Genomic DNA, 12,296 nt, shown 5'->3' on the forward strand with positions numbered 1-12,296 from the left:
GACTGAAGTCAGAGAGAATGGTCCACTAGATTGGTTGTGTATTAGGGATGTGTGTGTGTGTGTGTGTGTGTATGTGTGTGTGTGTGTGTGTGTGTGTGTGTGTGTGTGTGTGTGTGTGTGTATGTGTGTGTGTATGTGCGTATGCATACATAATACACATATATCTCACATGCACACAGTGGTTTCACTAAGAATAGAAAAGGCACAGTAGATATGGGTAAATCTGGAAGAAGAGTTACCCCAACAATTTAGATAATGAGAAAGGAACCAAAAAGGAATGATTGAGATTCTCTAAGGCTTAGTCATAATTGATTTACATGCTCTACCACCACCCAACTCCAGTATAGTAAAACTCATTAGGGATGATAATTGCCCAGCAAGAATTTGAAGAGTAGCTGGGCAGTGTTGACACATGCCTTTCATCCCAGCACTTGAGAGGCAGAGGTAGCCAGATCTCTGTGCTTGAGGACAGCCTGATCTACAGAATGAGTTCCAGGACAGCCAGGGCTACACAGAGAAACCCTGTCTCAAAAACAAAAAAATGAAAAAGATTTTGAAGAACTGCTAGGACATCCATGTTGGAAACTTATGATGGAGCTTAGGACTGTTGATTAAATTATTCACATAATCTTTTGATCATGTGAAACAAATAAGAACTGAAATATTGTGAATTAGAACTAATTTAATGTTGTCATTGTAAGATATTATAGAAGTGTCTTTAACAATGTTAAATTAACTTTAAAGCTATGGGTGCATTTCAAAGTTATAATTATATAATATTGGTTCCTCAGGCTTTACAGTGCCATGTGTGTAGCAAAGAGTTCTTGGATTGTGGAAAGCTGCTTTCCCTACGAGCTCAAATCACTCCCAGGGAGAGTTTGGATGGCGTAGATTTTGACTTGCACTGGGCAGCAATAACTCTAGCAAATTCTTTCAAATGTGTACCTGTGAAGCCTATTCCCATTATTCCTACAGCTCTGGCAAGAAACTTAAGTAGTAATCTGAATATTTCTCAAGTTCAAGGAACCTATAAACACGGGTAAGTAAAAGATCCATTAGTCTAAGCTCATAAATATTGGTTGAATTAATATATTTTTCAGGATACCCTCATAGTACCAAATACTGTATAGTCATTTTCATGTCTATCTGGCCATTTGATCAGTAATGGGGAGATAAAATTACTAATATTTTAAATTTTAAAATTCTAAATATTTGTTGCTGGGGATTGAACCCATGGTCTTGCACATGCTAAGCATACACTCAGCTGTTGCAGTATAACACAGCCTATTAATTTTTGTTGCAAAGTTGTGCTTCATGCTGCAAAAAAGTTTGTGGTAGAAAATTATATTAAAACAGACTTCAGGGCATGATGTCAGACACCTTTAATATCAGCACTTAGCAGGCAGTGGCAGGCAGAGTTTTATGAGTTTGAGGCCAACCTGTTCTACATAGTGAGCTCCAGAAATAACCGGGGCTACATAGTGACCCCAATTAAAGATTCACAATGCTCTTGCTCACCACATGGTCAACTGCTTAAGGGTGGAGTTCCTTTAGGTAGCAGGAGCAGGCTCATCTCCGGCTCACCTTCCCTGAGTTTCTCAGGTCAGATTCGTGCTTTCTGATCCTCCGCAGACTGCTTCCCTGGATTGTCACTTACTTTACATCTACTGAGCAGGGTTTAACAGTGGAAGTACCCATCTTGAAAGTTTCAGCAGAAGGGGCTGTAAGCATTACACTTTAGGCTTCATATCCCACCGACTCCACCCTAGTTCCTGTTAGGTCTCTGAGCCAAAAACATTTGCCATGGTATGCCGTACTCCAGCAGAAAGAGAAGCAAAAAAGGACTTTTTCATTGGGGTAGCAAGGAAGCCCCAGTTTGAATTTCATACTCTGACCAGAGTGATGCCTGCTGCTTGAAATGGCAAAGAAGGAATGTATTTATTATATTACAAAAGATCAAAAGCCACATGACCAAAAACTATTTGATTGAAGCATTTATATCTTTTGGAATAATAAAGTGTTCCTTAACTGGGACATGAGATTTTTTTTTTTTTCTTTTAAAATTAACCAACAAATGATTTATTTGTGCCCATGCCCATTTGCTCACACAGAATAGATTGTCTTATCTGTCTGTGATCCCTTGCTGTTCTGGTAGTAAGCAAGACATGGGGATATTTGGTTTTAGTTTGTTCATTTTTGGTTTTGTTTTTTTAATTGTGTATGTATGTGTATCTAAGAATAGGTTTGTACAAGTCAGTGGGGGTGCTTGAAGAAGCCAGAGATGTTGGATCCTCTGAAGTTCCAGGTGGTTGGGAGCTGCCCAACATGGGTGCTGGGAACCAAACTTGGGCTCTCTGGGAGAGCAAAATCGGCTCTTAATCATTGATCCTTCTCATCAGTCCCTCGCTTAGTGTCATATCCAGCCCAAGGTTTTAAAATGTCCTTTTAGAGAAAGCGGTTTTGGGGTTTTGTTATATACTTTGGTGGAGGTTGGAGGAGTGTGTATGGAAGATTAATTATACCGCCCTTAATGCTGTCTCTAAGTCACTTTTGTCTTACCAAGTTGCTGGATATTTGAACACTTCCAGTAACAGGAAATTCACTTTTTCCAGTAATTTAATTGGTTCTGAAATTCTCCTCTTTAATGTTAACATTGTTTAAAAGTAGCATGTAAGTAAAGTTGAGGAGTAAAATATTTTAAGTATGTAATCATAAAAGACTTTTAATAGATGATATTGTCTCTGTGGTCTCCTTTGCATCTACTAAAATCTGTTTCAAGACTCAGTTTGCCTTTTTTGGGTTAAAAGCACATACTTAAAAATATTCTTATGTAAGTTTCTTCTATTTAGATATATTACCATGGATGAAACACGAAAATTGTTACTTTTGCTGGAATCTGATCCCAAAGTTTATTCTCTACCATTAGTGGGAATGTAAGTATTATTCTACTTAAAAAATTCTTTCAGCCTAGTGTGTATCTAGATAATCAAGAAAATTAGATGTATTATGAGTACTGAGCTCATCTTTTGTTGTTGTTGTTTTTGTGTGTGTTTGTGTGTGTGTGTGTGTGTGTGTGTGTGTGTGTGTGTGTGTTTGTTTGTTTTTCTTTTTGAGGCAGGACCTTCCTATGTAGCCCAGGCTGTCCTGGAATTCATAAAGATCCTCCTGCCTCTGCTTCCAGAGTTCTGGGCCTAAAGCAGTATGCCACCGTGCCTGGCTTAGCTCATTTTATAAAGCCACAAAAGCTGGTGATTCTTAAGCTTCTGTGTTTTACTATTAGAATCAGCTAAAATACGGTATTTCTGAATCCTTATTGAAGGATTGAGCTTGAAGTTGAAGGTCTCCAGCCCTCTCATTACCTTTGTCTTTATGGTATCTCCAATCTAGGGCTCAACGTAATAGAATTAAAGTCTCTTGACATGCACTTGTACAGACGTTCCCTTTAGTGTTGATCGCTTTTTCTTTACAGTTAGTGGTTAATGACATTGAGATGATAATTCAGAAACTCAGTATTTCTATCACATGCTTTCTATATGTATAACATGTTTAGTTCTGTGTTAGGGCTTAAAATCCCTTCTCAAGGAATTTATACTCAAACTGAAGTGCTATGATATTTATAAGTAGAAAAAATAGACAATAATGAAGTATATGACTTATCTGTGAAATGAGCACTATAAAAAAATAAACACAGTGTAAAAGAAGTAATTGTGGCTGGGTGATGGTGGCACATGCCTTTAATCCCAGCACTTGGGGGACAGAGGCAGGCGAATCTCTGTGAATTCAAGGCCAGCCTGGTCTATAGAGTTCCAGTACAGCCAAGGTTACACAGAGAAATCCTGTCTTTAAAAAAGAAAGAAGGAAGGAAGGAAGGAAGGAAGGAAGGAAGGAAGGAAGGAAGGAAGGAAGGAAGGAAGGAAGGAAAGAAGAAAGAAAGAAAGAAAGAAAGAAAGAAAGAAAGAAAGAAAGAAAGAAAGAAAGAAGTAATGGTGGCATTTGTTTGTTTTTCAAGACAGGCCTTCTCTGGATTTTTAACTTTCCTTGGAACTTGCTCTGTAGACCATGTTGGTCTTGAACTCAGATCCTGACTCTGCCTCCCGAGTGCTGAGACTAGAGGTGTGTGCCACCGCCGTCTGGCAATTGCAGGATTTTCCTATGAAGCCTCTCTATATTTTGGGCTACCTATACGTATATAGTACAGCATTCTTTTCACAATTCTAGCTTCAAGCCACAAACTTTAGTTTCCTCTAATTCAGCTCGTTTCCAGTCCGGGCTAATTTATTCGGACATCCTACTTTTATCTCTACAAACCATTTTTCTCTCCTGTATCTAAGTGAAAGAGAACAAAAGGCACGCACTTATCTTTCTGTATGTAGATGTGATATATTTATGTTACCATAGATATTGATGTAATCTGCCTCTGAATTATCAATGTGATTTCTTATTAACTGTAGGGGTTTTTCCTTTTATTTTGAGGTAAAATCTCCCTATATAGCCCATGTTACCCTAGAATTTGTCTCAGCCTCCAGGTGTTGGAACCACAGATGTGCCACCATACTTGGCTGATTATATACTTTCTGTCTTTTTCTTTTAGTTGGCTCTCTGGAATTATACATATCTATAGCCCTCAGGTATGGGCTTGCTGCTTGAGATACGTGTTCAGTTCTTCTATTCAGGAAAGGCAAGTGATATTTCACTCTATAGTATTTTAGTTTGATTGTATTGTATTGGTTTATATTATAGTGAATTGTATAATACATACACTGTTTTAATATCTTACAATACTTGATAAATGCATACTTTAAGAAAAATAATCCTTGGACTGGAGAGATGGCTCAGAGGTTAAGAGCATTAACTGTTCTTCCAGAGGTCCTGAGTTCAATTCCCAGCAACCACATGGTGGCTCACAACCATCTGTAATAAGATCTGATGTCTTCTTCTGGCATACAGGCAAACATGCAGACACAACACTGTATACATAATCATTAAATAGATCTTTAAAAGAAAAAGAATCTTTAAGAAGTGAGCTGTGTAGCAGCTATCATGGGTGGCACAGGCTCTGAGTGAAAGATCATACAGTAAGGTGCTAGTATGTGGCTAGACAGAAAGGCAGAGAAGAAGGATATGAGCTCAAAACTGGTGAGTGGAAAGCCTTTGTTTGCTTTTTCTTCAGTCTTTTGAGACAGGGTCTTAATCTCTCGCCAAAATGGCCTTGAACTCACTGTGTAGCCCAGATTGAATTTGAACTCGGGCAATCTTGCTACCCTAGCCTCTGAGTGTTTGAACTACAGGCATGAGCTGCTGTTTTGGGTTACAAATGCCTTTGATAATCTTTGCTAATCTAATAGAAGCAGCATGGTCTTTTGCAGCATCTATGACCTCTTCTGGGTGCTATATTTGGCCATTTTCTCTTGGATTGTGCATCTTTCTCGTATTAATTTGTAAGGCCATGCACTTCCCTCCTTTTTCTCTTTCCCTATTTCTCTTTGCCCATACAACACATACTTAGAACAAAACTTTCTTCCCCAGGATTGTTACTTCATTTAATTTTAGTTATAATATTTTTCCTAGACTGTATTCTATTTCCTGATGGTGCTGGGTCTCCAAGCCAAAGCTTTGTACATCTCTGACCTATACTCCAAGCTTTAAAGAAAAAAAATATATTATGTAGTTGTGTTGTGTTGTTTATTTTGTTCTACGTGTGTTTTGCCTGCATGTACATCTGTGTACTATTTGCATACTTGGTGCCCAGAGAGGCCAGAAGAAAGCACTGTAGTCTGGGAACTGTGTAGCTGGAAGTTTTCCTGTGTCCCGCTCAGTCCTGCAGCAGCTCAGACCCAAGTAAACACACAGAGGCTTGTATCAACAACAAATGGCATGGCCACAGCCTATGGCTCAATTTTCTTGCTAGCTAGCTCTTATAACTAAACTTAGCCCATTTCTATTAATCCATATGTCACCATGTGTTCCATGGCTTCACCTGTGTGTCATTACATGCTGCTCCCTGGACAGCGGGATGGCGTCTCCTCCCTCTCCTTCTCCTTTCCTTTCTCCTTTATTATTTCCCTTGGATTTTCCTGCCTGGCTCCATCCTGCCCTGCCATAGGCCAAACGGCTTTATTTATTAACCAATCAGAGCAACACACACTCACAGCTTACAGAAAGACATCCCATAGCAGAACTGGAATTCCAAGAGCTTGTGAACTACCAAGTGGATGCTGGGAATCAAGCCCCAGGTCCTCTAGAAGATCAGCAGGTGCTCTTAATGACTGAGCCATCTTTCTAGCTCCAACCCAAGATATTTTAAGTCTAATTTATCATTTTTCTTTCTTGCTTAGGCTTTTCCCATTCTGGGAGTATTACTAAAATAAAAGCATCCCTGTATTTTTAGATGCTCTTATAGTTATACTCTTTAGATTTATTCACCTTTCCAAGTGAACAAGCCAGACATAATAAGGCCTACCTTACCTATAATCCTAGCACTGGGAGGCTAAGGCAGGAAGACAAGTTTGTTGAGGCCAACCTGGACTTACAGAGCAAGTTCCAAGCCAGCCTACATTATGTGAGTTCTTGTCACAGACAAACAAAAAGAGAGGAAGGGTGCTAAGTGTTTTTTTTCTTTTGAAAATTTGTATTATGGGCTGGAGAGATGGCTCAGAGGTTAGGAGCACTGTCTGCTCTTCCAGAGGTCCTGAGTTCAATTTCAGCAACCACATGGTGGCTCACAACCATCTGTAATGAGATCTGGCGCCCTCTTCTGGTGTGCAGGCATACATGCTGTATATATAATAAATAAATAAATCTTTTAAAAAATTTGTATTATTACTAATTTTATGTGTATGGGTGTTTCATCTACATGTATGTCTATGCATCACATGTATTCCCGATGTTCATGGAGGCTAAAAGAGGACATGTCCCATGGAACTGGAGTTACAGATGGCTGTGAGGCACCATGTGGATGCTGGGAATTGAACCTGGTCTTCTGGAAGAGGAGGGAGGGCAGTTTAACTGCTGAGCCATCCATCCCTTTAGTCGCAGGGTGCTGAATGTTCATTGTTGTTCATTTCTGTGGTTTAGTGTAGTTAAGCTTTATCAGTTACTCGCCTTTTTTTTTCCCCCTCCAGGTTTTCAAGACAGGGTTTCTCTGTGTAGTCCTGGCTAACTTGGACTAGCTCTGTAGACCAGGCTGGCCTCAAGATCTAGCCTCTGCCTCCCTAGTGCTAGGATTAAAGGTGTGCACCACCATGACCCGGCTGTCAATTACTCACCTTGTTTTAAGTTTCTATAGACAGTGAATGTCCAGTAAAAGCTCAGGTGGGTATTGAACTCCAGAACTCAAGTGATCCTTTTTGACTCTTCCACGTAGCTACAGGTGTATAATACCACTGTGTGCATAGTCTGTGTGTGTGTGTGTGTGTGTGTGTGTGTGTGTGTATTCATTTTTGAAATGGAAATTTTCATTTTCCATATTTTTAAGATTTATTAATTTATTATGTACACAGAAGAGGGCGCCAGATCTCATTACAGATGGTTGTGAGCCACCATGTGGTTGCTGGGAATTGAACTCAGGACCTCTGGAAGAGCAGTCGGTGCTCTTAACCTCTGAGCCATCTCTCCAGCCCCTAGAATGTATTTCTTTCTTTCTTTGGTTTTTCGAGACAGGGTTTCTCTGTGTAGCTTTAAGCCTTTCCTGGAACTCGATTTGGAGACCAGGCTGGCCTTGAACTCACAGAGGCCCGCCTCTGCCTCCCGAGTGCTGGGATTACAGGCATGCGCCACCACTGCCTGGCTAGAATGTATTTCTTAATTGGTTAAGCCAGTATGTGAGTCCTGGGAATCAAATCCGGGTCCCCTGCAAGTGCACTCAGTACATTCTAATTGGAAGTTAAGAACTTTGGGGACTGGAGAGATGGCTCGGGGTTAAGAGCACTGAGTGCACTTGCAGGGGACCCGGGTTTGATTCCCAGGATTCACAGACTGGCTCTGTGCCTCCAAGGGCACCAGACACGCACATTGTACGGATACATACATGCACACAAACACTTATACACATAAAACAAAAATAAATCTTTGGAGGCTGGAGAGATGGCTTAGCAGTTAGGAGCACTGGCTGTTCTTCCTGAGGACCCGGGTTCAGTTCCCAGCACCCACATGGTAGCTCACAACTGTCTATAACTCCAGTTCTAGAGGACCTGAGACCTTCATACCATTGAACATAAAATTAAATAAATTATTTTAAAAGTAGAAATAAACAAATTTTAAAAAATAACAAAGTAAACATGCATACTTTAAATGGTATATTGACTAGATTGAAAAACTTACCTGGAAGATCTTTCCATATAATCTTTTTGTTTTGTTTTGTTTTGTTTTTTGTTGTTTTCAAGGCAGGGTTTCTCTGTGTAGCTTTGAAGCCTGTCCTGGAACTTGCTCTGTAGCCCAGGCTGGCCTTGAACTCACAGAGATCCGCCTGCCTCTGCCTCCTGAGTGCTGGGATTAAAGGCATGTGCCACGACCGCCCAGGGCAATATAATCTTACTAGCACTAAATTTTAATTCAGTGTCGTTTTTTTTGTTCAGGGTTTTTTCAGAATCTGGAAATTTCATCGTAGTTCTTTATTCCTTGACGCATAAGGAACCTGAATTTTATGAGTGTCTTCCATGTGACAGTGAGACACCTGGCCTTCAGTTTCAGTTACTAACCAACAAGGAGACTTTACATCTTTTCAATGTAAGTGCTTAGACTTGCCTGTGTGTGTTATTTTGTTCATCACTCTGACCAAAGTGTCTGAGATAAGCAGGGAATGAGAGATTAGGTAGGGCTGGCAGTTTCAGAGTTTGGGCTATGATAGGTTGTCCTCATGTGCTAGAGCAGACCATCCTGGAGGTAGGACTGGTAGAAGAGAGCTTCTCTTCTAACCTGGAAACAGGGCAACAGGATACAGACACTCCACTGTGTCTTTTTACACCCTTGCTTCAGTCAGGGCTCAGCCCATGGATGGTACCACCCACATTCTGGGTGTGTCTTCATCAGTTAGCCCTCTCCCAAAACACCTTCACCAATAATATGTAGACATGCCTCAACCATGTAGGTGAATGTAAGTCTAGTCAAGTTGATAGTGAAGATTAGCCATCATTTCCTGTTTTTCTAGTCATCTTGTCAGTAGCTTATACATTGTATTATTCTATAGTGTTGAGGATTAATTTTTGTTAATGTCTTCCTTGTTACCACTTATTTTTAAGATATGTGGCTATAATTAATATTATATAAAAGATTTTCATGGGAGCTGGAGACGTGACTTAGTGGTTAAGAGCACTGGCTGCTTTTCCAGAGGACCTGGGTTCAGTTCCCAGCATCCCCATGGTGACTCAACCATCTGTAACTCCAGTCCTAGGAGATCTAGCGAAGTACATAAAAATGCATCTAGGAGCCAAGCCTGGTGTCACAGGCTTTTGATCCCAGTACTCAGTAGACAGAAGTAGGTGGTTATCTGTGAGTTCAGAAGCTAGCCTGGTCTACATAGTGAGTTCCAGAAGAGCCAGGCCTGCATTTTAAGACCTTGTTTCTGAAAATAAATGATGCATCTAGATGGTCATTACAAAGAAAGTAGGTCTTGGAAACTTAAAAGTTCTTATTAATAAAATCAAACCTGAGGCCAGTTATTGGGGTGAATGCTGGAAGATCAGAGACACAGAACAAGCCACAACTATCTCACCTTGCTAGTTCCTCAGGTGATCCTTTTTGCTCAGGCTGAAAGCTTCTGAGTCCTCCTCCACATGAATCTGAGCTGAACTGTGTTGCTCCAAAGCCTGAACACTTCACCAACCAAATGCTTAACTAACTACATGCTTTACTCACTTAGTTCCTGGTCCTCGGGGCTTATATACCTTTCTCTTTCTGCCCCCACTCCCTGGGATTAAAGGTTGGGTTTCTGGGATTAAAGGCGTGGGTCACCATACTTAGCTGTTTCTAAAGTGGCCTTGAACTCAGAGATCAGGCTAGCTCTTCCCATTTTCTAGCCACCATTTGTGGCTCTGTATCTAGTGGCTGTCTGTTCTCTGACCCCAGAGAAGTGTATTAGGGTGCACAATATTGTGGGGAACATAATACCACCACAGAAACTGTCATATGTAAACTAAATTTTAAGGATAAGCCAGGTGTGTGACACATGCCTTTAATCCTAGCACTTGGGAGGCAGAGTCAGAAGGATCTCTATGAGTTATAGGCCAGCCTGGTCTACATAGTGAGTTCTAGGGTAGCCAGGACTATGTAGAGGGTTCCTGTCTTAAAAACAAAACAAAACAAAACAAAATGAAAACTAACAAACTAACTAAACAAACAAACAAATAAATAAATTAAATAGAAAGTAAAGGACACCTCCTTTTTGCCGAGGCTGGCTTCAAAGTCCTTGGCTCAAATAATCCTCCTATCTCAACCTCCTTGAGTACCTAGGACTACATGTGTCTACCATTGTTTCTGCTTTAAGCACTACTTTTTTTTTTTATTAATTACCATTTATCCTAGGTCTCAAGATAAGTAATAAAAGTAAAAATTCATTATTTCATTAGAGTACTGAATAGCTGCAAATAACTGTGAGTTTCCACTCAGCTCAACTTTTTTTTTTAATTCATTTATGGATTGTATCATTTCATGAGTATGTTGTTTGTTTTTTTTTTTTAATGTTTTTACATAATTGTTATGTTCACTGAATCCCTGGTTACTGAATGAGTTTCTTAATACGGGAGTCAGGTGTTCATTTTCACATACAAAGCAGGGAGCTAGGCATTCTACAGAAGCAGGTTACAGAAGTCAGAACTGCTCCTTCTGGTGTGATCCAGTATCAGTGTTCAGATAAATAGAATTCTTTGGTATTGGAAGTCAGATCTCAACTATGGCCTACTTCATTTCAGAACATTGAACCTTCTGACAAAAGTCTAATCCATTTCGAACTGAGTGCTGAAAGTCAAGATGCAGAAGCAGAGTTTTTCAGCAAGATTTCCAAGAATCTTTCCGTTAAGAGGTAAAAGATAATCTTTAGTACCATGTATATCTTCTTTACTCCTTATTAGTTTTTATTGAGTGATTAAAATATTATTTACTCATTGGGTAAAGTCTCTTGCTGTTGACCTGAGTTTGATCCCTGGATCCCAAGTGTAGGTGGAAGGAGAGAAGCAACCCCAGAGTTGTTCTCTGACCTCTACATGTGGAGGCCTGCATCCCTCCCACCCCAAAATAAAGAAGCATAGTGTTTTTTTAAGACCTCCAATTATTTTTGGTAAACTTATTTGATAAACACAGTTCAAAGCTGCCTTTGAATGCTGGGGTTTTTTGTTTGTTGTTTGTTTTATTTTAAATCATCCTAGCGCTGTCTTGTCTGTTTCTCGGGGTTTTTATTCATTTGTTTAGAAGGAATACAAAATAGTGAGATTTGCTCTGGTATTTTCACAAATACAAAGTGTGCTTTGCTCGTATTTACACTTCACTTTCTTCCTCCCTTCCCTCTTCCCCTTAAGTGGTTCCCACTTGGTTTTCAGGCACACACATATAACATTAATCATTTTGAATCTGGTTTATTTCAGTTAAATTATGCTCTGTTCTATCCATTTTCCTGAAAATGTCATTACTCCACTCTTTGTGGCTGAGTAATTTTCTTTATTCATTCTGTTGATGGACATTTAGGTTGCATCATATCTTGACTGTTGTTAATAGTGCTACAATAGTTTTGGTTTTTATTATTATGATGATGATGATGGTGATGATGCAGTGCCAGAGGTCAAACCCTGGGCCTCTTGGATGCTAGGCTAGTCTACTATTGAGCTACATTCCCTAAGCTTTTTTTTTTTAATTTAAAGATTTATTTATTGTATGTGTAGTGTTTTGTGTGCATGTATTTATGTGCACCATGTGCATGCAGTGCCTTCAGAGGTCAGAGGACATCAGATTTAGGCAGGCAGATCTCTGAGTTTGAGGCCAGCCTGGTCTACAGAGTAAGTTCCAGGACAGCCAGGGCTCCACAGTAAAACCCTGTCTCAAAAAACCAAGAGAGAGAGAGAGAGAGAGAGAGAGAGAGAGAGAGAGAGAGAGGAAAGAAATGTAGCAATAGCCAGTATTCCACAGAGTAAATCAAGTGTGCAAAGTTATGTACCATTTTCTTCCATAATTGAACTTACTGTCCACCTTAAGCCCCTACTTGTTCTTTTATTCTGTTCAGAGTATGATTAATTCACTATCTTTTTATTTCCTTTCCTCTGAGATTTTATGTAGAGGAGATTAATGGTGTATCATTACTGGTAATAAAAGGC

General features: G+C 39.8%; 1 protein-coding gene across 4 annotated transcripts in view; it reads left to right on the plus strand.

Moving 5' to 3' along the window:
• The window catches only part of Stil (STIL centriolar assembly protein), a 41,021-nt gene that overhangs the window by 7,840 nt on the left and 20,885 nt on the right, over positions 1–12,296 (plus strand). For 3 of the 4 annotated variants that reach the window (XM_036179437.1, XM_036179436.1, XM_036179439.1), the window contains exons 5-9: positions 792–1,039; positions 2,850–2,933; positions 4,592–4,678; positions 8,574–8,724; positions 10,905–11,014. In XM_036179437.1, the coding sequence (XP_036035330.1) occupies positions 792–1,039; positions 2,850–2,933; positions 4,592–4,678; positions 8,574–8,724; positions 10,905–11,014 (680 nt within the window). Of the gene's footprint in view, positions 1–791; positions 1,040–2,849; positions 2,934–4,591; positions 4,679–8,573; positions 8,725–10,904; positions 11,015–12,296 lie in introns of those variants that run through there. The other variant, XM_036179438.1, reaches the window with a different exon arrangement.

This window comes from Onychomys torridus, chromosome 2 (genome assembly GCF_903995425.1).
Source record: "Onychomys torridus chromosome 2, mOncTor1.1, whole genome shotgun sequence".
Taxonomy (NCBI): Eukaryota; Metazoa; Chordata; class Mammalia; order Rodentia; family Cricetidae; genus Onychomys; species Onychomys torridus.